Source organism: Primulina tabacum, chromosome 1 (genome assembly GCF_025594145.1).
Source record: "Primulina tabacum isolate GXHZ01 chromosome 1, ASM2559414v2, whole genome shotgun sequence".
NCBI classification, from domain to species: Eukaryota; Viridiplantae; Streptophyta; class Magnoliopsida; order Lamiales; family Gesneriaceae; genus Primulina; species Primulina tabacum.
Window position 1 is genome coordinate 4,348,778 of NC_134550.1, and position 27,229 is coordinate 4,376,006.

The 27,229-nt window shown below is 30.2% G+C and overlaps 2 protein-coding genes across 2 annotated transcripts; both read right to left on the minus strand.

The window, feature by feature from the left end:
* LOC142516676 (putative mannan endo-1,4-beta-mannosidase 9) lies at nt 1-1,706 on the minus strand. The gene is made up of 5 exons (XM_075619876.1): nt 1,371-1,706; nt 1,089-1,283; nt 883-1,005; nt 585-787; nt 1-505 (listed from the first exon to the last, which is right to left on the minus strand). Exons 1-5 carry the CDS (start codon nt 1,689-1,691, stop codon nt 148-150), a joined length of 1,200 nt encoding a protein of 399 aa, XP_075475991.1. The 5' UTR covers nt 1,692-1,706; the 3' UTR covers nt 1-147.
* A 7,993-nt stretch (nt 1,707-9,699) lies between these two features.
* On the minus strand, nt 9,700-11,959 carry LOC142516692 (myb-related protein 330-like). Its single transcript, XM_075619877.1, has 3 exons — nt 11,676-11,959; nt 11,400-11,529; nt 9,700-10,319 (listed from the first exon to the last, which is right to left on the minus strand). Exons 1-3 carry the CDS (start codon nt 11,806-11,808, stop codon nt 9,734-9,736), a joined length of 849 nt encoding a protein of 282 aa, XP_075475992.1. The 5' UTR covers nt 11,809-11,959; the 3' UTR covers nt 9,700-9,733.
* Nucleotides 11,960-27,229: the final 15,270 nt, after the last annotated feature.

Here is a 27,229-nt window from a genome sequence, read left to right on the forward strand (position 1 = left end):
AATAAAAATCTCTTATTACTGAAGGTTAACAGTTACATATAATTCTTGCCAAAAGGCCAGTACATTTATTGTGCCCCATTACATTAATTATTCAGACATTAATTTTAAGTAGCATTCAGACAATGTTTTAAACTTCAGTTTTACGTATCAATTTAAGAGAGAAGCAATACGAGCAGACTGCTGGGTAATAACAGCAGCAGTGGAAGGGCTTTGGTCCAGCACAACTTCATATCCATCGCTCCAATTCTCCATTCCGTCGGCCATCACCTGCCAGAATATAGCACCCCCACAGGGCCCTCCGCTCCTAGCACAGCTATAAACACTGTTGAATATGGTCCCGAAGTACGAGTCCCGAGCCAGGACACTGAAGCCTGATGATCTTGAGGACTTGCCGAACTCGGTCACCATAAGTGGCTTCCCCAAGACCGTTTTCGAGTCTAGGCTATGTGAGCCGATCCATTTCTCCACGAACTCGGTTTGGGCCTCGTCGTTTGCTCCTGGAACCCTGCAACATGTACAACAACGTGCATTCGATCACATGTAACTTGGATATCAAATATAAGAAAATAAGTATATATATGTACCATTGATCAGGGTATAGATGAATGGTGGCAAAATCAACCCCCGGAACGCGGTTGTTGGATATGAAATCAGTGCCAACTTCATAACCTGGATTGAATTGCTTCTTTTCGGGCATCGACTCTCCGTAGAATCCTTCCATCCCAACTTCGACTAGATGGTTCTTGTCGATTGATTTAACTTGATTCGACATCTCCACAACCCAGTCCTATCCAAATAAATATGTATGTGCATCCAACATTTATTTAAGATCAAATGAGAAACATTAACGAATTTGGTAGTAAATCGGAAGAAAAGAGTAACTTGAATAGTTTTTCCGGAGAGGTCAGTTTGGCAACGAGGTTCGTTCATCAACTCCCATGCAAATATGGTGGGATCATCTTTATATGCAATCCCAGTTATGGAATTCACCCTTGTCAGCACAGCCTGCAAACACCAACAAATTCATTATAAATTTTATTCAACTTAAATTGTGAGTATAAAATAAATATGATAAAACACATACGTACCTTGATGTGATTTTTATAGTAACCTTTAACAATATTATTGCTAAAGAAATCATCCTCGTTGTTCATGTACTGGCCACGATCTCTAGCCCACTGAACATATTGTTTCTTCCCTCCATAACCTTCCCAATTATTCACCAAGCTTAGAATAAGATGAATACCATACTTATTCGCCTCCGAGATCACGAAATCCAATCCCTAAAATCATCGGATTAAATCGTAATAACACATACCACAACGAGACAAACATTAACATTACCATACTCTAACAAGACAGCGACGTACCTTAAACATATCCTCGTTGTAGGAACCAGGGGATGACTGCAAAGACCGATATCCACCGTCGCTAAAAGCCCAAGTTCTGGCTACGTTCATCCCATATTTCGAAGCCTGTCGAAAGGTATCAGTCACCTTCACCCGCGTGGATGGGTCTGCGGCCATGTACATTAGCCAATAAGAGTTGAAACCATTGAAATACAATGGCTTCTCATTCAAAACGAACTGGGTTCCCATTGTCTGGACAAAGTTTCCGTTAGCCATGGCTTCACTATAACCCGATAAAATGATTGCTACCAAGAAATAAATAATGAAACCCTTTACCCACATTCAAATTGACGAACTTCTTTTTGTTTGTTTGGTGGTTTGATGCATGCAACAAAGCGGGGTATATATACAAGGCTAATCGAATGGCAACACTCAATAGGCAGGGATGGGAGGGGTATGTAGGTTGTGATCCGATGATGTATGCGTGTGTGTGTGTGTGTGTATATATATAAAGTGAAAAGTAGTTGGGGTTTTATACAATTGAGCAAGTAATAGCCCATATATACATGTACTCTAGTTCTATGGAGTTTGAGATGCTTACATTCTTAAGAAAACAAATTACATTAACTACAAATCATTGATTGAATGGAAACAAATATTTTTTTTTTAAAGCTAGCTTTAGGCAAAAACTTTTGTGAAACGGTCTCACATGTCGTATTTAGTGAGACGAATCTCTTATTTGGGTCATCCATGAAAAAATATTACTTTCTATGCTAAGACTATTACTTTTTATTGTGAATATCGGCAGGGTTGACCCGTCTCACAGATAAAGATTCGTGAGACCGTCTCATAAGAGACCTACTCTAAGCTTTAATAGTAAAATATCTTAATACTCCGTCGTCCTAATTGTATAGGCTTCGTTTCTTTTTTCGCTTGATATAATTCAATATCTATATTTAATAGCATTTTTCTTAATTTTTTTTACTAATATACTCATATTAATTAATTCTTGGAAAAAATATGATTATTTTTCAATAAATTAAATAAAGATAAAATCGATAGTTTATTTGTAAACTTTGAGAAATCAAGCAAGAGTACTATATATTCGATACGGATGGATGGGGTAATATAATTTCCATCAATTCTACCCTTTGTTTGTTTTCAAGTTGATTGATGAGTTCCCAATACTATGCAGCGAAACTTGTATAAAGACAGAAATAAAAGTTAGGTTGCATTAATTACGCCTCGAAGTAAAATTAACCCATGGATATTAAATAAGATTACGAACAAATTTGGTGAATTATTCTCATTAGTTCAAGAATTAATTATCCTCTTTTGAATGAATTAAAAATTCATTAATTGCGAGTTAGATAGGCCGTTCTCAAAATTTGAAAGCAGTCTTGCTTTAAATCATTAATTTTATTACAAGAAAATTCCGACTTTTGATAAGTTTTTTTATTGTAAGGAAAAAATTTGTAAACGACTCTCAAAAAATATATATGGACATATATACATATATGATATATGGGGAGTGATATTTAGACTCCAAAAATGTTAGTAGGATTGTAAGGACCGTGTATCGTATTATCGTAAATTCTATGTTGATTATCGATAATTCATGAAATTGTCATGTGATTATGTATATGATGTATATCATGACAGTGAAAGTGAGAAAATAGGTGGTGAGGATGAAAGATTGTATTAGAAATTGATTTGTATTTGAAACGTGCGATGAACCGCAACAGAAAAGTGACACATGTTACGGTTTTTATCATAATTAACAGAGTATTGGTCCAAATGACATGAGGCCAATTTCATTGAAAAGATAGTACATAATACTAAAACTTTCATGTTTCGAGTTTTGTCCAAATCCATTTGAAAATATGGGCAAAATCATGCCGAAGTGTATCGTGTGCGTTGTAGTTCCTACAATGACACAGTTTGGGAGAATGAGCATAACTCTCGCATCCGATATCCAAATTGAGTGAGGTCAGTGGTAAATGAAAGCCAAGACATAGATCTACAACTTTCCTGTTTACCATTTTTGCTAATTCGGAACCTAAAATAGCGTTTCGGACAGATCAAGGCGCGCACCCGAGCAGAACTGCGCGCGCGGGCAGAACATGTCGCGCATATGCGCGAATACCTCTGTATCACACGATTTAAAGCTGATAAGGATGAGTTTTTGAACTTATTTCTTCATTTCCTTGCTGAAGCTTCAAGAGAAATGAGAGGAAATTGATTTCTTTCGTACGAAATCACTTCGAAACGTTGTCCAAACGCGAAACAAATTATATATTTGGAATCCTCGCGTCAAGAGCTTCCTTTTGAGGTAAATTTCTTCTAGTTTCAGCAGCTCTAAATATGAAAGTGCTGAAATAGCATGTATTTGAAGTCGAGATTCCTATATGTGGTAAAATAACCGACAAGAAACTAAGTTTTGAAGTAGGAATTGAATTATGATATGATTTTGATTTGATATGAATTTTTGAAGTTTCAAATGATATTTGAAATTCATATTAATGATTTTGGAATATGTTATTGATTGGAATGAGTATGTTATTGATGTAGATAAAGTGTAATATCAATATCTTCAGGCTACATCAACTGGAAACGAAGAATTGAGGTATGTTGCGACCGGGTAACATACGACATGTATCTGTATTATATGATATATGTTGGACTGATTGGAATGAGATTATGTGTCTATATGCCTTATTTGTTGATTGATGTGGCATACATGACATTGAGATTGAGATATCGATGTATAAAATAAATGTTTTGTTAACACACATCGTTTGATGCATACATCGATACATGACATGCACGTTGAGCTTTGATCCTTGGATACCTTGATATGATTGGATTGGATTCCGGGGTTTGTGAACACAATTGCTATGTTGGTATTATATGACCCGTAAAACATAGACATTTGTGGCCCCATATGATTGGATATGAGGTGTGGGATTTGATGGCGCTTTCCCGACGCTATCATACGTGTATCCCATATTGGCCGGTGTGCCAGCTCGATCATTGATTTGATAGCGATTCGATTGATTCTGACATGTGCTCAGTGGATGGGCATTTGACCCGATACCTCCACGACATACATGCATTGCATACCATATATCATTGTTTAGATATCTGTGATATATATGATTGGTTGTTCCATACAGAGCTTTGCTCACCCCCAAGGGGGGCTGTTGTTGTCTTTGTGTGTGGACAATGGCAGGTACTCCAGGATATCAGGAGACCGGAGAGGGTACTTCTGGAGGGAGCCACAGCTTGGGCTGAGGTTTTATGTTATGTCTTGTTCCCAGTATATATGTATATGTATCTATATACCGGGGCATGTCCCGAGGATATGAGTTGTTTCTATGTGATTGGTTTTTGATTTCGTGTGGGCATGTTTATGACGTGAGATGAAATACTATTTTTAGTATTCAAATGAAATGATTGTGGCTCATTGTAAAGAAATTTTAAACTCGTTTTCCGTTGTAATTAGTTAACCCTAATTAGATTGCATTGTAATAACGATTAGGAGCTAAGGACCCCACAAGGATTCCACTTTATTTTTTTAATTTAATGCTTGAGGAGATTACACTTATACATCACTTTCCTTTTATTATAAAGTTTTCTTTCAACCCCCAAAAATTGAAAAGCAATAATTAATTATGTGTTTTAACATTCAAAATAGACAAAAAATACCAATTAATTATTTTATTATATAAACAAATATAACACAAAACTTAAAAAATCTAAATGAAATAATTGTTTGTTTAACAACCAAATTTATCATATTTTTAAAAATTAATCATAATTTTTTATCATATAATAATATAATAACAAAAATAATTAATTTTTATTCTAATATTTCAAAATGTTCAATAGATTATCTCATGTTTAGAAGGATGAACAAATTTTGGCTTTTTTTGTTTTTGTTTTTTTTTTTACAAAATACCTAAAGTTATGGAGTGCAAAAATTTTGATTTAGTTAAATATAGGTCAAAATTTTGTTAAAGCTTGTGATAACTTGTGAAAAATATGTTATTTGAGATTAAATATAAGGATTTTATGTTATTTTATATTATTTAACAAAATATCTAATAATGAAAATATTTTTAAATTTAAATGTGTGTGTGTGTGTATCTATTTATGGACATTGATTATTTTATTTACAATATTTTGAGTAATTAAGGATAACAAACTTACTCAAAAAGAATAATCAACAAGGGTATAATTGTAACTCTAGGACTGAGCGTTTGTCGTTTTACAAAAATTATAGTTAGTGGTAATGATGAAACTTAAATCTTTTAAACCATACAACACCTCAAGCACCATTGTTCGAACACTCTTTCAGCAGAGACAATTATTGTACCCAATAATCTCCTGATTACAGTTGTATGACCAAACTCTTGTTGCTTTATCACAATCTATAACTGGTGGTTACGGTACAACTTAAATTTTTTAAACAATATAGTAGCTCAAGTATTTTGCAACACCATTATTCTTTTATTTGGTTATATAAATTAGATTAAATTAATAATTACGATTTCCCAAAAAAGAATTCATAAAGTTTAATATACCAATAGATGATTTATTTTATTTTTTGTGTCAAAACAATATATGAGTTATGTGCAAATCTTCAAGGAAACATGGGTCATTATTGATAGTAGAAAATTGAATATGTTATCTGAGATGTGCTAAAGACCAATGATGTAATATGTAAACAACAGAATCTAATTTCCCTTTTCACTTGCACAAGCAAAGAAGAAATAACAGTAAATTGTTTTCGGATGATGCCAAATATATATAGTTGCTCCATCCATCTTTTGAAAAATAAGGTTTCACAAATTGACGCGAGGGGATCGAACAAGTCATGGGTGATATTTCAATTTAAAAAGGGATAGAGATTTTTTTTTTTTATATGTTTCTTCATGGGTATTCGTTATAATGTTTTTATGGGAAATATAATTTCTTAATTTAAATGATTTCTCTAATATTATTTTTTATTTGTTGATTTGATTGAGTAAAATATTTAAGAAAATTTTGTCTTTCTAGATAATGAGATAATTATGCAAATATTATCTTGATATAGTATCAATGTTCAAAAAGAGTTTTGTTCCTAATTAAACTCATACATTCCTTGTGGAATATGTTTTCTTGTGGAGATATCATATAAAGAAGAGAAACAAGGACATATTGCTCGCCGCTTCTCGATTAATCATTCATGCACTTTTGCACATTGTGGTTTTCAGATAAAAACATTCCCAAGGACGTTGCTGTTTTGAAGAAGTGTTGTTGCTCGTGCTGTCGTAATTTTTGGAGACATTTCAGACAACACGCGTGCAAGTGTTGACTGAAGATCGGGTTTTGTTGCTCCAAGTTTTTGGCAACACGTTCTTTTTTGATTTCTTATTTATGTTTTAGTGTTCCTAATTGTTTTAGAAAGAAATTTATTTTCTCAAACGTGTTGAGGAAATTGATTTTAATAATAATCAATATTGACATTGTTTTCGTGTAAAGTCATTGGTTTTTATAGTGATTAATTTTTGCCCTGAGGTATCGCACAAGTATTTATCAAATACTTGTGCAAATTTAATATTGTCCATCGTATTTACTTAAAGTCAATTCGTGTTACAAACTTTAAATTCTTCTGCATGTTATCTTAAATATTGTAACATTTAGCACAACACTTAATTCTGATAAATCACAAATTTATAATCTTACACTGCTAATATTATATAAACTCATATCTGTAAAGCAAGATGTTTTACAATGTTCTTTTCATATTGTGTAGAAAAATTTAACATATGTTTTGTGGGTGAAGGATATCCTATTAGTGTTTAACTAATATAAACAATAAAAACGAGTTAAAGATTTTCGATATTGTGAAACTTATTTCATATAAAAATAAAAGTGTATTATTTAATCATATGCATTGACATCAATGTCAGTCATGAATACACATATATTGTTTTGAAAGTTGGATAATTTTTTTTTGTTTTTTTTTTTTTTGGACATTTTAATAATTTTATCTTAGAAGATTGAGATAAAATTTCATTGTGTATAATTTTGTAAAGATATACATTGTAACTTATCTCATGATATATTTGCCTAACATGCATACATTTCATTGTCATATCCTGAGACTTAGTGTTAATTCTTTTTATTATTGTATCTCAGATTGGGAAATGATATATGTTTTTGTTTACGTAAGATCGATAAACATGTATTGAAAAGATGTTTAGTTTCGTGTTGTAAATTTTTTAAAATCTATATATAATAATGATGAGATGAATGTGATATTTGTTTAACTTTCTGAGCAAATTTCATGCATATATAGGTTTGAAATACATATATTATGATGTCGACGAATCAGTTGAAGTGTGAGATTTTTGGAGAGAAAAACGCCTGACTATTCACTATGTGTCACGACTACTGTTGTAACGAGGTTTTGTCAGCACTACTATATCATTCCGATTTTGAGAGTTTCAATTGTAATGATGTACTACACACTCAAAGCTTCGTAATTCATTCATCGGGAGAGGAATTTAATGTTCTCAGAAGATAACAATCCGTAGTTTCGAAAGAAATTCGAATTGATGGATATTGAAAACGAATGGTGTTTGCCAATGAATTTTTTAGTCATAAAGGATTTATTAGAAAGATGAAGTACGTAATTTGAATAAGTCCTTGTACGATCATAACAATTTATGCTTAGTAAATTCACTTTATTGTTGGGCGTGACCATGTGAATGTAGGTAGGTCGGACCAAACCATGTTAAAATCCTGGTGTTTTCATGTTCACTCACTTAATAAACAACGATAAATAACAAGTCATTAATACCGCAAGAAAATACAATTTTCACAAACTAACATCTTCAAAATTCTATTACTGGCTGCACTACATACATACCTTAAGTAGCATCTAAATGACTCAGAATAAATCCTATGAAACTCCAAAGGAATTTTCTCAAGTTTAATGGGAGATGTGTTTGAAATAGACTCCATTGAAAATGCAAGGGAACGATATAAATTATTTTTACGATTTTGATTAAGAATTTATAGATTTAAAGGGTGTCAAGTTTTAGAATTTTATTTCAAGTCCTAGCCAATTATTTAACTGTTAATGCCTTTGTTAAATTACTTTCAGCCTTTATTTAACATTTCTAATTTTAAAAAAAATGTAATACTGGTTTGAATTTATTGAATCTATTGAATATATTCAAAATTCGAGTCAAATACTGAATGAAATAAATGTGTGATAATAATCAATGACTTATACCCCGTACCAAACGATATATAGAGCGTAAAAGTTTCCGAAATGGAAATTTCAGGAGACAAACTAATAAGGCGCCAGTTAACCACCCCAAAATTTATATATATGTCCGATGGCTTCATTTTTTTCAATTCTGTCTACATTATTTAGCCCAATTGTCACGGGCAACTTTTGGCTAAAACCCATTTCCTGATCGATTTGGTTTATATCTTAAGTAAAAAATAATATTTTAGATTTAAAAATTAATATTTTCTCATGTATCGGGTTGGTTAGATGACTTGTCTCACCAAAATGACCAATGAGATGTTTTCATATAAGTTTTTGTACATATTTGATTTTTAGTATGTTTTGCAAGGTCTACGAATTCAAGATGTCGACTTCATTCATAAAAAAAATATTTATGAAACTTTATTGAAATAATCATTTTGAGTTACTTCACTAATTTAATCAAAATATTGTCTATTATAATATATTACACACATTATTTTTGTATGAATTTAAATAAAAGATTTATGATTTATGTTAGCCCACCCAAGCGAATGAATTCTGCTTTCGCATAGGAAATAGATTAAACCCCCCATTGAATCATGGTGATGGGACACACCAATCCACGCCACATGGTGCATGCGTTGTGGCTATGAGCGCCCGAGATTTATCGCATTAAACCCGTCTAGTAATTTGTATGTTTTTTTTAAATTTTTTTATCGATCAATTTACAAAATCAATCCACTAATTTACATTTTTTTTATTTTAGTAATCTTGTATGAGAATGTCGAGGTGATATCAAAAAATAAAAATATGGCGACGGACATTGCTAACTTGTTCGATATCACGCAATCAACCAGGTGAACAAGGACCGAGGTAGAAAAAATGCAAGTTAGTCTGTATGACTGTAAATTGATCAAAAAAATAAATACGTGCAACTGTGCAGGTAGTAATTCTCTCCGTTTTGGAGACAGATTTGTTTCATGATGAATTGGTGATGGAAATCTACTAATTCGGAAATCCAGTTATTTCTCACTTTTTTTTGGTAAAGAAACTTGAATCAACGGAGCCACATACAAAAGATTAATGAACAAATCACCATTTCACATTACATATATCACAGCAGGCTCATTAACTGGTTCATTATGTTATCCCTAATAAATTCTCTATCGGAATCAATCAACAAATCTGATCCACTGAAGTCATCCTCCCAGATGTTGTAATAATAGTCCAAAGTTGGCGAAAACGATAGTTCTTCGCGCATATTCGAGGAGGAAGGAGAAGACGAAGATGACGACGAAGATGACGACGAAGACGACGATGGAGGACATGTTATTTCATCGAAAGAAAACATAATTTCATGGGGTTGGACCACTGGGATTTCATCGATGCAGAAATCTTCATGGATTAATTCTATGGAGGCAAATGGGATCTTGGTTTTGTCATCATTATCGTTGGGTAGTTCGACATTATTAGTGTTAGATTGCATCGTGATGTCAGGGGCAGCAGGCGGATATTCCGCCTCCGCCGCCGTGTTTAGCGATGGTGCTGCAGGTGGTTGTCCGGTGGCGGGCGGTGGTAGAGGCTTGTGCGTAAGAGGGTCGATTCCCATTTTCCTTAGCTTCTTCTTGATGTGAGTGTTCCAATGGTTCTTTATTTCATTATCAGTTCTTCCAGGGAGATGAGAAGCTATTTTAGACCATCTGCAAAAAAAATTTAAAAAAACTTGTTATTCAAAAGGAAAATTGCTTGTTCCAAAAAAATTAAGGAAACATTCAAAGAAAAGTAGACAAAATATTTGTTCTATTTCAATTTTTTGGTGAGTGGGGATGACAAAAATCCAGGTTTCACCAAATAAACTAACCGGATCGAAGAAATTATAAAATTCAGTTCAATTAATTCAGAAGTTCAGTTCTTTAATTTCCTAAAAATATTGGTTAGATCGTTACATTTTTCAATTTAAAAAATCGGTTAATCAAATATATGATTTAGGTTTTTATTTAAAAAAAGTTAAAATTTTTAGGGACAAGATTAAATTATAAAAGTTATATATGTGTACAGTTTCGTTACATCCAATAACTGAACAACATTTATGCGATGCTCACATAGATGTCCACCCGTGAATGCCCAAGAGATCAAACCTATATTTATTAATCCCGTTAGAAAGAAATTTCAACACTGAACTTATAAGGCTGTGCATTTGCGACTAGGACAACGGGAGGAAAGCAAAAGGAGAGTGGCTTTCTTCACCATCAACTTTGGTTGGAAAAATGCATTATATTGTTGAAGGAGTCAATATAATTCAATAAATCAAATCAGGGACTCTTTCCCTGATCAATTGCATTCATTATATATATATATATATATATATAATCAAATGATCAGTGCTAAACGCGTATGTAAAATCAATAGTCTTTTAAAATTCTATGTTTTCAAATCATAAGCATATATAGCATCTTTATATTTCAAAATAGCACGGATCGATTTTGTAATCTTTTAATTTTTTTTAAAAAAATAACGATTTTAATCGATCGAGAACATAATCAGATGTAGAAAAAAAGATACATCAGATTTATTTATTTATATGTATAGATAGATATATGGCAATGCAAGGAAAGTGGGAAAGTGACAAAACAAATGATGGGATAAAAGAAGGCCATAAATTTGAAAATGCCTGTGAGAGAAGCTGAAAATGGAGAAGCCTTGCCTTTTAATCTTACATTTATACATATAAACATTACCAACTTTTTATTTTATAATTACAGATAAGATGAAAGGCTTGCCTGTTACCAAGCTGGGCATGAAGATCAATGACCATCTTCTCTTCATATTCAGAGAGAAGTCCCCTTTTCAAATCCGGCCTCAAGTAATTTGTCCATCTCAATCTGCAGCTCTTTCCGCACCTTAACAGCCCTGCAAATCGAATAATTAATTATATTATGTTCATCGAGTCGAAAATTAATGAACTACACACCCTTCCCACTTTCCCCATTCATCTTATACAAAAAATTTCGACTTCAACCCGTTAATTAAGACGAAATAAATAAGAAACTACTGACCGGCGAGTTTCGGCAGAGCTCTCCAGCAGCATTGGCCATTGTTGAGGATGAAATCGATCAGTTTCTTGTCTTCCTCAGCAGTCCATGGCCCTTTCTTTAATCCCACTTTATCACAGCATGGTTGCCTTCCCATCTTCTTCAACTCTTCATGAAATTTTAGATATTGTAATAGTCTATAAACAATATATATATATAGCTTGCTGATATATATACGAAGGTTATATATATCTGTATAAAATTTGGAGCAAAGATTTCATGAAATGTGATGAAACTGAAGGCTTAACTTATCAGAACCAGACTACACCTACTTATATATATAGAGATGGACTCTACAACTCGGTCTACGTGACTTTGTAATAATAATAATCTTTAAATGGTAAGTGGATTTTTTTTTTTCAGATGTAGAAAATGGTAAAAAATTTAGATTTTTTTTTAAAAAAAAACACGGATACTATTTTAAAAATATTTAAATACCTGTATTTTCAATTAATGCTTCCACTCAAACTCCTGGAAAGGTCTACCATCACAAAACACACTATTTTTTAAAATTCAAACTATATTATTACAATGGATTTATAAAATAGGCATGAATAGTAAATTTTCAGGTAACTTTTGGTGTTTCAACATTAATTAAATACCAAAAAAAATGATGGAAAAATAATTAACAAATTAATCCCGATTGAATGTTAGGCTTTTTCTCGGAGGAAAATAATTATAGGATGATTCTTGAATTTTTTTTTTCTACAGATATATGAGAAATGCGAATCATTTTGTGATTAGATTATAATATTTGTTCATACAAAAGGGAAAAGGTAAACAATATACGTACATATATAGTCAACAAAATTAAAGTGTACTGATATTTGTGCTATTTTGGTTAGTGATTTGTAATAAATCTGCTAGATTTCGGACACCAATATAAGTGTCGTATATGAGATTTTGAGGAGCTGAGTTGAATTTTAAAAATTGGACCTCTAAACAATCAAACACCTTCATTTTTTTCTTTTGATTAAAGAGAATTTTTCAAAACTAGAGAAAATGTTTGAAAGTAAATTTATGGCGTGTAGACTCCATTAAGAAATAATGCTTCAGAGGCATGGAGTATATATACACATGAAATATGTTATATATATGTATATGTGTGTATTATTTCATGAAAATTATAATAAGAAAAATTTAAAATATACTTGAAGTGATTTGTCAATATATCATGAAACTTGAGGAAAAGATAACATAAAAATGAGTACGAGCGGTGACGGAGCCAATAATCCGATTCTACCTGAGTTAGAATTTTAAACTCTAAAATCCTTTAATATTTTAAATTGATCTACCCGGGTAAGATCAAATTTATCCAAAATTATACGAAAATTTACATATAAAATTTTTTAAAATTTTTTGGACCAAGCCCCGGTGAAAAGTAATGTGGCTCTGCCCCTGAGTACGAGTAACTATTTTTTTTATTTTTTTTTGAGACCCCTCTTAGACCTATGCCTGAGGTAATGAACTCATTCGAATCGTATCAGTTCCGACTCCGATCAATGTTAGCATATCGAAAAATTTAAAATAATTTTAATTCTAACAAATTTCCAACGTTAAAATATCTTAATTAATAAAAATATATATTATATATACACCCATATCATACAATATATACAAACTAAACCGTATACATGATTTTTATTATCTTAATTTAGAAAATGTCAAACTTAATTCATTAAAAGATTATAGATAATCAGTTATCTAATAAGTTGCTAAATTTTTTTTCTCAGATTATAATAAAATATAATTAAATAAAATATATATCTAACTAACATAGTTTATAAATTATTGCGTTAATGTGATGATTTACTCAGTATGTATCAAAAAATAATTATGAATTCTAACATTATAAAAAAAATTAAATAACAATAAAAAGAAATTACATGTCTAAAGTGTAGAAGACACATAAACAGCTGTCTTGGGACATAATCACAGTCGTAACAAGATTTTTCAACACTCCAACATGGACCCACACTAATCCAAGTTTAAAAGTCAAGAAAAAATAATTATACAGATGCATTTATATAACATAATACGGATACGTATCTCATTATTCATATATATATATATATATATATAACCCTCATTAGATCATCTCAATACTCGATTTTGTGTTACAAATCTTTTATTCGATCCATTAAAAAAATTATTTTATATGCCAAAATTTTTATTTTTCATAATAATTGATATCACGTTTTGATTTATGGTGATTGACCTTCCATATCTACATAACTCACTTGTGTAGGTTAGATATTACACCGATTTTTCTGGGTTCTGATATCTATTTCGCTCGATTATTTTATGTTCAATTATTCTTGCAAAAATTTTATTTTTGTAGCATTATTATTATTATAAATTCTCAGATACATTTGGTGACTAAGTTAGCAACTTATTTTTTATCTTGAAAAAATACATGTTGACAATTTCAGATAAGAAATTAAACCAGGAGAGTAGAATTAGGTTAGATTTCACGAAGAGGATGACTAATTAAGTTGAAAACTTTTTTTTTTTTTTTTTACCATTTCAAAAGGGACTATTGCCAAAATGGTTATCTATATTTGCATTTCGGGTTTTGATTTTGATTTTGGTTTTGGTTTTGGTTTTCTGAGTAATTAAAGTAGAGTTTCGGTCCCGTAAATTTGAATTGGACTATTTTCTCATTTGAAAATAAAAATAAATAATTATATTTAACTAGTGTTTGAAATATTCAAAAGATGTAATGTCAGATGTCTTATGTATTATTAACCTTTTCAAGTTACACTTGTACTAAGTACTTATACATACAATACGTAATGCAAATAGTATTTAACTATTTTAAATTTCTAAAATTCAATTGCATTATCTATCTTCACGATTAATGTATTATAGTTCCTGCTTAAAAAAAATATTATAGTTTACGTGTTTATAATAGTAGTCAAATCATGATTTTGTGTGGAAAATAGCTTCACAAATTGATATATTAAAATTCGAATTAAAGGGTTGGAATTTGGGAGCAATCGAACGTAAATTTTTGGGGGAATAAAGTTTTTAGTAAATTAACTTATCTTATTTTAGGTTTTAGTCCATTAACTCGTTATTGTCGGGCAGAACTGATGAAAAAATAATAGAATTGCATTAAGGAAAATAAAAGTGTTTTTAATAATAATAATAATAATAATAATAATTGACCATTTCTCGATTTATGCATGTATCTTTTCGCTAGGGCCACTCTAATATTATATGTATCGTTCCAATTTTATCGGATGACCAAAAAAAATAAAAGAGTTGTTTAAGAAATAAAAAAAATATCACGAATGGGTTTCATGCAGAATAAACTAGTACATATTTCAAAATCTTATGGAAAAGTATAAAGTCAGCTGTTTCAAATAGTGCTTTCATAATCAGAAAAACTTTTTTGAGATGATATCACGAGTAAATTTTGTGAGACGAATCTCCAATCAACCCGATTCATGAAAAAATATCAAATTTATGCTTAAAATAATATTTTTTCAATTTAAGTATGGATCACATTGACCTGTTCGAATCAAAATAGATATGTGAGGCAGTCTCACAAAAAACATATGATTACATATTCTAGCCACACTTTCTTGTATATTGGATTTCACCGTCATAAAAATATACATGCTATCATTCATATATCTAGATTTTTTAACTTAATTAAATTATTTTAAAACAAATATATATGTTATTAATCATGATTAAAACTAACAATCATTTAGATCTTATATTTTCATAATTAATTCAAAATATGTAATAAGGATTTATTAACATTCTAATGACTTTTAGAATTTGAAAAGGTGAGGGTATCTTTTATGGTAATTAAAAGGGCCTTTTTTAAAAAATAATATAAAATATTATAAAAAAATTGCAAATTTAAAAGTTTTACAAAATTATAATAAGCCGAAAAATATTGTCGCGGATTCTACAGAATACATGAGTGTGTTGTCCAGATATTTTTTTATTTATATATATTTATATTTTTTAAATAAAATAAAATAAAATATGTGGCACATACCAATGATGTGTGCAAGAACATTTGTACAAATATTTATTTATTTATAGTAGTATTATCTAAGAATCTAAAAAAAATTAATTATTAAAATTAACTTTTTAACTACGATGATATATAATAACTTAAATAATAATAGTAATAAAAAGACTAAATACTATCTTTATTATAAGAATACTATTATTTTTATTTAAAACTATTATGATTTAAAACATATTATAATTATTATCACCTTCTATGTAGCACAGGAATGTACACAAATTATTTGCACACACCCATGAATATAGTCAAAAGTAGGATCCGTGACAGTTTTTTTATTTTTTATTTTATAATAAAATATAAATGTATATAAATTAATAAAAATATGGATAACATGATCATGGATTCTGCAAAATCCGCGATAACATTTTTCAGATTGTTATAGTTTTGTAAAACTTTTGAATTTACAATATTTTTATAATTTATGATTTTTTATATTGTTTATAAAAAAGCCAATTACAAGCGGGTAACAAATTAATAGGATAGATATTAGATTATTTCTTTATATTATTCCATAAAAAATTATAATTAAAAACACTAGATACAATTGATGCATTTAATTAATTAGATTAGATAAAATTATTTTTATTACATAAATTAAATAATATAACTTGTTAGAAAAATTTAAGATAATAAATTTTAAAATTTTTATTGGTATTATATTATTCTTTATTATGATAAAATAACAGTTTGGTTAGAACGCAAAGGTTACTTTGGATAGAATGATAGAATGACGTCCTAATTAAAACAAGGTAAAAGTTGAAAATTTATTTTTTATTTATTTGTTTATTTTAAATGTCAACCCTTTACACATTCAAAAATACTGTGCAATCTTTATAATAAAAAAAAAAAAAAAAAAAACTGTGCAACGCGAAAATGACAAAATGACCTATATTTACTTGACAAAAACTTGTGTGAGACGGTCTCACGGCTCGTATTTTGTGAGACGGATCTCTTATTTGGGTCATCCATGAAAAAAATATTATGTTTTATGTTAATAGTGTTACTTTTTATTGTGAATATCTGTAGGGTTGACTCGTCTCACAGATAAAGATTCGTGAGACCATCTCATAAGAGATCTACTATATTTACTTACGGCTTTGATGAACGACTTCAAGGTTTGAACTTTTTATAAATTAAATATTTTATTCAATATATACACTACAAATAAAAATTATTTAAGATAAAAAACACTTCATCAATAAGATCGAACTATTGTCACTTTAGAATAAGTAATAGTTAGTGGTAAAAATACAATTCTAATATTTTAAATCATACAAAAATATAAGTGTCATTCTTCGATTTCTCTTACAGCAATGCAAGTTATTGCATTCAACAACTTTTCTACCAATAATTGTACTTTTTACAATTAATCTATGATAGTCGAACATCTGATATTGAATTTGATATTAATTGCAGGACTTAATATTTATCGTTTTATCAAAAGATATAGCTAGTAATAATGACGTAACTTAAATCTTTTAAATCATATGAATTTCAAATTGCTCTCCAAAAATCCTAACGATGACATTTATTGCATCCCAACATTATCACCATCTAATGTCACTTTTATCATACGATTTTCTTTTAGAAAGAGTAAAGCTAAAGATAAATTTAGAAAACAGATATTAAAATTCAATCTCGAGCATTATAATTTTTACATGGTAATCAAATATGTAAAATTTTCATCTCCATCACACATTTTCGATTACTTTATTTAATCAATTAAAAAAATTCAACGCTGTGAAATTATCTCTAAAATAAAAAATATTAGTCACTTCATGGATTTGAAAAATAATAATATAGTATAGATAATATAACTTTTACATAATATAATTAATATATATTAATTTATTTTGTTTGTGAGAGTTTATAAACGTCACGCCCTATTCTTGAATTTCGGATTATTATAGATTTGATTAAAATTACAGTGTAATAATAAAATATAGTTCATAAATAAATAAAATTTAAATTTAAAGTTTTGTGTTCACCAGGAGGTATAAATTAGATATGATTATCTTTTATTTTGGGTTTTTAAAAGCGCGTTTCCAGAAACGTTGATTACTTCACAATCAACAAATATAGTGAGTGAGTTTTCGTCGTTTACTTCACTATGAAGAGAAATAAAAACGCGTTTTCCGTTGGTTTATGTGTGAAAACGTCGAAAGTTTTAAACCCGTCTATTTTGTCCCACCTTTTGAGTTTACCCGAGTCTTCTTTCAAAACCAACTAGCGATTCCATTCACACCGTTTCCTTCTCGATCTTTTTTCACTATAATTTTAAATACGATGTAACTTCTAGTATAACTAAAAATATTGGTCCAACAATAATCAAAACGTGATATTACATTAATATTTGAAATTGATTAAAAGTAATTCGACAAAAATCGATACAATGCATTTTCGGTGTCGGTGGGTGAGAAATAATTATTTGTGTTGGAAAATTGATCCAAATGTATTGTCTTAAACTTTTATATGATTTAAAATATTTAAGTTTTACTATTATCACGAGCTATAATTTCACGTTAAGACAGTATGCCACATATCCTATGTTGATATGTTTATTTTGTTAAATTGATTACTGACTTTTACAAATATATTACACTTTACAAAATTTTGTTGTTTTAAAACTCGCAAGTGCAAAAAAAATTGGAAAACAGTAAGTCTCGTAGTGCAGAAATTAGCAAAAACTTGTGTGAGACGGCTTCACGAGTCGTATTTTGTGAGACGGATCTCTTATTTGGGTCATCCATGAAAAAGTATTACTTTTATGCTAAAAGTATTAATTTTTATTGTGAATATCGGTAGGATTGACCCGTCTCACAGATAAAGATTCGTGAGACCATCTCACAAGAGACTTATTCGCATAAATTTGCACAAACATGATATTCATTAATGGATCGAATATTGTTGAGATCGAAAAGAATTTAGAGGGGTGAATGAACTCTTTTAAAAATTTGAACGTTTTTAAATTTGTTTTCAAGCATTTTTAGGCGGTGGAATCTTTTTTCGAACGGTTAGAAATGTGAACCACTTAAAAAGTGCGGAAGACAGTTCAGCATTTCTAATAATAGCTACAACCGGTTGGATAGCTAGTTAACAAGAAACTATTCAAAATGTAAGAAACTGCATTAGGTAAAAACACAAGATTTTATGGATGTTTGGAGATAAAACTCCTACGTCATCCATTCTTCTTTTTCATGAAAGATTCCATTAAAAGACTTTGGTTTTACAAACTTTTGCAACAGTCCACTCCAACTAGGACTTATCACACTGTCTGTGTTGGAACTCTTAATTATCACTTTACACTTTTGGATATTTAAGAACCCTAAGTTCACCAGACCACACAGTAAATCAAACAACCCAAATGTCACTTATATAAAGAAACAATAGGCTTGGATAGCACGAGGTTGATCCTTGAATGATCAGATAAATTTCTGATGAGTGTGTGCCTGAATGAGCGATGAAAGGTGAAACTTTAAGTGCGCTCAAGATCTTCAGGTATGCAGGCTTAGTGATATAGCAATATAGCGGTTGAAAAGATTGTATGTCGGAGAGTGCAAAAGTCAGCGAGCTCTGTTCGTGCATTCTTTAACTCTTCATTTATATTGGCTAACAGACCAACGGTCGACGGAGGAAATGTAACGTAAACTTTTAACGTTAAAATGATATGTCACTATCAGCTACTTCGCAAACATTTAATGTTATCTTTACTTGTGAAACTTTGAGTTCCGTTCTTCTGAAAAGTTTCTGCTAGATGTCCTGTTTATGATAACTGTTAGCTTCATCAGAATTGGTAAGATATTTGAATAATCTTTCCATTTTTGGGATAGTGACAGAAATATCTGGATTTCAGCAAGACATGGTTGACTTGTAGCGGTGCAAACAACTGAATGTCCTAAACCGGTCAGAGAATGTTCTTCATTAAGTGTTCAATAAATAGCTCCTTTAATGAAGCGGTTGAATGTCTTTATAGAGCCGGTTGGAAACCATCTAACGGTTGAAACTCTTCAATCTGCTGAGATGCTGCAAACGGTTGAAGCGTTCCTGTTGTACAAGAGAGATTGCGGTTGTTTCTGAAACAGTTAGTTGTTGTTTTGATTTTGTCGATCACTAAAACTATGAATAATAACAATATCTTAACAAATATGTTCTTACATTCAAAATAAAAACCTAGAATATCACAAATATGTCTGAACTTATTACATATGCGGAAGCTTTAAAATTTAAAACATAAAATATCTAAATAAACATATAAAAAAATATCTAAATCAAATGATATATTTGACGGTCTTCTTCATCACCGTCCCCAAAATTAAAATCCTCTAATTTCTCTATAATTAACCCTTGTAAAGATAAGGTCAAAATGTCGGTTCCTCCATCGAACAGAGGGTCTAAAAATCATAACAAGGGTTACCCACCATATAGTTGGAGATATTGGTTCTCACGTCCTATACGCAGTGGAATTTTAAAATTTTAAATAATTTTGTCATACAAAGTTCATGGGACTCACACATGGATCTAAAGCAATAAATAAAATAGTATCTCACCCTTAGAGATGCCTCAAATTATTTCGGTGTGTAGGCGGAGATATGTTTTCATAATATTTCTTGGTAGAACACGAAGGAAAAGTCTTTCTTCTCCTTTTGATTGGAATGCCGAAATCCGGTCCACAATTGCAATAATTGTTCCTAGGCTAAACTGCGATAGAACGCACTATGTATTTTGCATTTGCGGATCTTTCGAGATTTGATCGGAATATATGTATTTTGAATATTGAAAATTTTAAATATAATATACTGATTTTATATTATTCATCTGCATATGTCTAATTATCATATGACAAAATTTAAAAATATCACTACGTAATTTGATCTAGATATTTTTTTGGTTTTTTGATTTGTCAAAACTTAGGTTTCATACAATACATTTATTTATTTTGCATTTCATCCCAATTTCATCGGCTCATCCATATTTGACAATATGTCAGCAGTTACACGATAAACACATTAAATATGCGAGTAAAACCAATTTATTGCATTAATTAGAGTAAATTTTGACTAATTGCAAATATAGGCTGACTTCAAAACCAATTTATTGCATTAATTAGAATAAATCTTGACTAATTGCAAATATAGACCGACTTATAGGACAAATTTTAAAAAAATTCATCATTAATTTTTTTGTTAATATTATTATTATGGTAAAATATAAAAAGAAAATTGAAACATGACGTCGTAAATAACGTTTGTGTGAGATTATACTTAGTTGGATAGCCAAGTTTAATGATGTTGGGAGCCGACATTCAAAGTGGTTTTCCTAAAGTTCATCACTTTTTTAATGGTGTTTTACACATTGAATGTCAAAATTATATCATTAAAGGCCATAATTTCATTTGAATTTGTCTAAAAAAAATTAAAATACTCATATTTCATTCAAGCTCTACTTCAACAAATTATGTTTTGAAGCTCAATTAGGGACACGATGTGAATGAAAACATAATTTATAATGAAAAAATTATCTCGGGTCGGAATACTTTCAACAGCTCAAACCCTAAGGTGATAGAACTCGAACTTGACTCGAATTCGATTAATCGGAACACACCTCCAAATGATACAAACAGAGAAAAAACTTATAATTAATTACTATAATAGGTTTTAATCGTTTTTTTGTTAATTAAATTTATCTGATTTGGATAATAGAATTGCATATGGATACGATATATTAGTCTTGTTGAATTGATTGGATAAGATCACATAAAATGTTAAGTTTAGTCGGTTTAAATTGAGATTAAAACATACTTTATATTAATATCATTTGATCAAAATAAGTAGTATTATGCTAGCTTAGGACAATGTGTTTTTCGTCAACGAGAGTCATTGATTGAAAAAAGGAAAATTTGTGATTTTGTTTTTTTTACGATTTTAATTTTTTTATATTTCAGTCTCAGTCCGTTAACTTTATTTTTTTCTTTTCTTGAAATTAATAATTTTTCTTCACACCTTGACGTGACAATGATTTGACACAAACTTATTAGTGTCGTGTAAATACTTTGACAGAAAAGATAACTAAAATTACGAAACAAATGCCAAAATCGCCAAATTCAAATATACATAACCAAGATATACAATTTTACCAATAAAATGGACTAAAATCGAGGAAAACATAGAGAACGATAAAAGCATGAAAAAATTTACAAGTTTAATTATTATAAAGAAACACGAGTGTGTGACGCTTAGATGATATAGAGCTGTTGCCACGATTTCATCACCCCAATCCTACCGTCTCCCACGATCCCATTTTGTTTTGTCAATGCCACCTACTGAACTTGAAGGCCCGCAAACAAAGCGGAACATATGACAAGTGTAAATTTAAATTATACATCCATCCACCTAGTACATAGGTCAATGTACAACTTATGATGTCTCATTAGAATAGGGTTGTAAATTCATCGAGTCGGTTCATGAATTTTTCGAGCTGACTCAATAAATATTTGATTTGTATTCGATTTTGTTGAACTCGAACCAAAATTATTTTGTTCGATAGTTCGCGAGCCTCTCATGAACCTTAGTATTTTTTATAATATAATCATATATTAAATATATATATATTTACAGCTTTTGAATCTTCATTCTCAAACCTTACTATCCGAACAATAGTTCGATAGTTCACGAATATGTTAGAAGATTTCGAGCAAAACTAGAACTCGAACTTCATTTTGAGCCAAGCTCGAGCAAAAAAAAATTAAAAATTTTGAGTTTTGAATCAAACTTGAACCCGAATATACTTAATTCGAACCGAATTCTAGCCTTAAATTTTTACTACGATTTCTTTTTTCCAAATGGAGCACATGTAAAATGTAGATTTTTGCTTTTATCATCGATTCAGAAAATAAAGCCTAGAGGTAGTTCTCTTGCATTAATCATTCTATTCCCCAAGTTCGAAGGGTGACTCGTATACATGTAACATTAGTCTTGCATTGCATGACACTTGTATTTTCGGTATTTCTGTTGACGACCATTATTATACCATTATGTCATATTCTAGAGTTAGGTGTGTATAAGTCCTACTATACAATATATTTTTATAGCAACTCTTCGTATAAACAATCACTATACGAAAATGATTAAACTAAGTTGTTAAAAAAACTTATTGTTAATCAATTAAAATACTCCATTCATAAAATGATTGGCTAAGTTGCTACAGTTGTTCATCGAAACCACTTAGTAATCAATTTAAATACTCTATTCCTCGTCTATATGTGGATAAGAAATCAAAACAAATATAAAATCAAAATATTTCACGATTTATTTGCCACTTTTGTTAAAATGTAATAATAATAAGCTATTAATCAAGTCAAAACTGATCCATTTCCATCAATGATTTTCAAACAACACAATTACATTAAATGTATATAATTTCACAAAAAAAAAAATATTATCCATGTTATAGCCACCAAATCTAGACAAAAAAATGGTATAGCAGGCTTTGGTAGAAATTTAAACGCGTTTCCGACGTCCAAAAAACAAAATCGAAGACTTGGTAAATAGTCAAAAGGAGACTTGGAACCATTGATTTAGAGGCAAATCTCGTGTGAAATCCAACCCAATATAAATAAAGCAACTAGATTCCTTAAAAAAAGTAACATGTGTCTCTATCATATTCACGACATGCAATTTTCAGGTACACACACTTTATTTTTTAAATTTTTTTTAACATACTTTATTTTATACCTATTAAAATTGGCCGAAAACATTAGTAAATGAACAAAATATTCGAATTTGAGAGAGTTAAATTTTAGTAATAATTGTAGGACCGAGTGTTTACCGTTTTACCAAAAATTATAGCTAGTAATAATGGTGCAACTCAAATCTTTTAAACCGCACAGCAGCTCAAACACCACGGTTCGATCGCTCTACCAAGCAGGGACAATTATTGCACCCAACAATCTCCCTCCCAATAATTGCACTCCTTGCAATCAATGAGAATCGAACCCGTGACTTTGACTCTGATACCAATTGTAGGACCGAGCGCTTACCGCTTTACCAAAAACTATAGCTAGTAGTAATGGTGTAACTCAAATCTTTTAAACCGCACAACAGCTCAAGCACCACGGTTCGATTGCTCTACCAAGCAGGGACAATTATTGCACCCAACAATAATAATGGATATTAAACTTCCACTTGTTTAAATCTTACAAGTAGTGATAGCATAAGCAGAAATTACCAAAAAATAGTTGGCACCATATAACCACTTAGTTCCCAAATATGTTCTTGTTAAACTTTGAATGTATTGTGAGTACCAATTGACGAGACCCAAGATTGATGTTTCTTTTGCTTTCTCCAACACTCGAAATCACGACCGACAGACTGAAATACCTAGGTTCTTAGAGTGTGAGTACCAATTGGAGAGGCCTAAGATTGAGGATATCTCATGGCCGTTACAATAAAAGGTGCAGCTCAACTGATAATCACATTCAAGAAACCCATGTACTTAAGCCTAGAGGTCCTGCGTTCGAATGTTGATAAATGCGAAAGAAACTACTTTCAGTGCCAGATCCGACGATTGTGCTCAATGTACCGACACATTTCTTTCCAGCATACTTATGTACTCATTAACATGCACCACGAGAAACTTCATAGGGGGTCACTCATCTTATAATTGTCTCAAGTCAAGCACACTTAATTTTGAAATTTTTATATCACGAGCTTCCAGAAAAAAGATGAACATTATTGATATGAGTAGTACATATCAAATATTGTATGCATCTCATTCTGATGTGAGATCGGTTCATTCTTATTCTCGAAAAAAGATATGGTAATTATTTTGGAATTAATGGAGATAGGATTCATTCATTAAAAAATAAATAGATTTATAAAATGACAATCATTATTTCGGAAAAATGTCCCATTGGAGTAGAATGATCATATAATATTGTTATACGCTGGGTTTTGGTATCTCATGAGTCAAAATTATGGGCTACTTTCCCACTTTAAAAAATTGTTAGTTAAAGTTATGACATGATTTTGAATATTACATATAAGATATTATTAACATATTAATAATCTAGCTAAGAAAAAAAACATGAATAAAAGTACCAAGTAAATAAAATTATTATAAAAAATATTTATTTTTTATTCGTTTAGATATCGTTAGGTGTGGATGATAAGATTATTGTTGATAGCTCAAACCCATATATCAATTTTTTCTTCCTATATTGTACAATATCATGGCATTTTTTAGTAGTAACAAAGAGATAAACCAACTTGGGAGAGTTTTAACAATTTGATTTTTTTCCTAATATGCGAGGGATATCTTGTTATAATTAGATTTTCATCTGAGAATATGTCTCTTATGAGATGGTCTCACGAATTTTTATTTGTGAGATGGATCAACCCTACCGATATTTACAATAAAAAGTAATATTCTTAGCATAAAAAGTAATAATTTTTCATGGATGACCTAAATAATATATATGTCTCACAAAATACGACCTGTAAGATCGTCTCACATAAATTTTTACCTTGATTTTGAAAATGTTATTTTAAATTTGAGATCTTAATTTCAAATAAACTACAATAATTGACAAAATATTATAATTATTAGGTGAAAAGAGGACATCCCATAATATTGAAAGCCCCAAATAAAATAGTAGTAATATCAAGGCAAAGTACGATTTAATCCCTGAAAAGGGAAATGATTGAATGGTACAGTGCAATGGCTGATGGGGACATCTGTTAAGCAAATGATATAAAAAAAAGCCCGAAATTAATTTATTTATACACGCGCACGAATTATTTATTTAGAAATTTATTTTTACAATATATATTTTTAAATTAAATCAATTAACAAATAAACAGGGATTTATATTTAAAATAATAATTTTATAAATAATTTCTTAAAAATTATTTATAATTAAATAAAATATTTTTTAATGAATTTAATTTGGTTCTTTTAGAATTTAATTATAATTATTTTAAGATTGAACGTTTGTCAATTTACCAAAAATTATACCTGATGATTCTAGTGTAATTAAAATATTTTAGGTCGTACAACAGATTAAACATCACATTTCGATTGTTCTACCCAACATGGATGATTATTATACTCCCAATAATCTCTCTCTAAATAATTGCACTAATTACAATAAATGGAAATTGAACATGTGACCTTGTCTCTAAACCAATTTTAAGACCGAACCCTTTATGTTTTACCAAAAAATATAGTTGGTGTTAACGGTGCAACTGAAATCTTTAAATCGTACAATAGATCAGTCGCCACATTTTGATTGTTTTATTGACAGGTTCAATCATTGCATCCTCAATTATATCTCTCTCAATAATTGCATTCCCATCAACGAGGAATAAAAAGTGTGACCTTAGTCTAATTCCAATTGTAAGACGACCACTTGCCACTTTACCAAAAATTTATCGTTTGTGCTAATAGTGTAACTCAAATATTTTAATTTGTACATTATATCAAACATTACGTTTCGATTGCTCTACTCAAAAGAGATAGTTATCACATCTCATTATAGTGTGTACCATATCACCACTCATAGCATGGGTATTTTATATTAAAAAAAAACACACCATACCGTAAAAAAAATATATATACTGGGGAACATCAATTGTCCTCGTTAAAAAGCATTAAAAATTTAGAATTTAGACTAACGTGTCGTTTGAGTTGTTGTACAATTGAAATATTTAGACTTGTAACTTTAGCACAAGTTATAACTTTTGATAAATCTATGAGCCGTCGATCCTTCAATCAATATCAGATTGATTCAATATCATGTGTTCGATTTTCCTGAGTTATAAAGTAAAACAATAATTGTGAGGAGGATTTCGTACTAGGAAAACGATGAAACAAAACATGATATTTAGACTGTTATACATATTAAAATTAATATATTTTATCGTTATATAAATTTTGATAAAACGACATTAGGTTAGTTCTACAATCACTCTCCCAATCTATATAATATTTGTAGGATCAATCTCATACATATGCTTACAAATCTAAAAGCTTAAACTAAACATCTTATTTGGATTTCTTGGTTTATAAAAATTTCAGTTTATTTCTTTTATTAATTACATTATTTTGAATCTTATGACATAAAATGTGTATATAAAATAGAAAGTGGAATGTAATTTTTTGGGGTCAAATTAAGAAAGAAGAGAAGGAGCGTATGAGCCACATTTGCTCGCTTTTTGTAAAGCACGCCGTGATAGGGCGGTCGCCTTCTAGTGTGGTATGTTTGCTCCACGTGCCAATTTTTATTGGCTTAATCATGCATGAGGTTGGATATTCGCATCATTACACATATTTTATTGTATTATATTATGTGGCTCAGACATGAGGCAAAACCCAAAATATTAACAAAAACCTGTCTGAGACAGTCTCACGAGACGTATTTTGTGAGACAAATATCTTATTTGAGTCATCTATGAAAAAGTATTATTTT

What these genes read in the sequence shown, in the direction of transcription:
- LOC142516676 (XM_075619876.1), bottom strand. Translation starts at nt 1,691, where the DNA reads ATGTGGGTAAAGGGTTTCATTATTTATTTCTTGGTAGCAATCATTTTA. An exon ending in ACTATAAAAATCACATCAAG is followed by an intron (nt 1,006 to 1,088) that starts GTACGTATGTGT and finishes TGGTGTTTGCAG; the next exon opens with GCTGTGCTGACAAGGGTGAA. An exon ending in TCTCCGGAAAAACTATTCAA is followed by an intron (nt 788 to 882) that starts GTTACTCTTTTC and finishes TTATTTGGATAG; the next exon opens with GACTGGGTTGTGGAGATGTC.
- LOC142516692 (XM_075619877.1), bottom strand. Translation starts at nt 11,808, where the DNA reads ATGGGAAGGCAACCATGCTGTGATAAAGTGGGATTAAAGAAAGGGCCA. An exon ending in AGCTCTGCCGAAACTCGCCG is followed by an intron (nt 11,530 to 11,675) that starts GTCAGTAGTTTC and finishes TTCGATTTGCAG; the next exon opens with GGCTGTTAAGGTGCGGAAAG. An exon ending in CATGCCCAGCTTGGTAACAG is followed by an intron (nt 10,320 to 11,399) that starts GCAAGCCTTTCA and finishes TTTTTTTTGCAG; the next exon opens with ATGGTCTAAAATAGCTTCTC.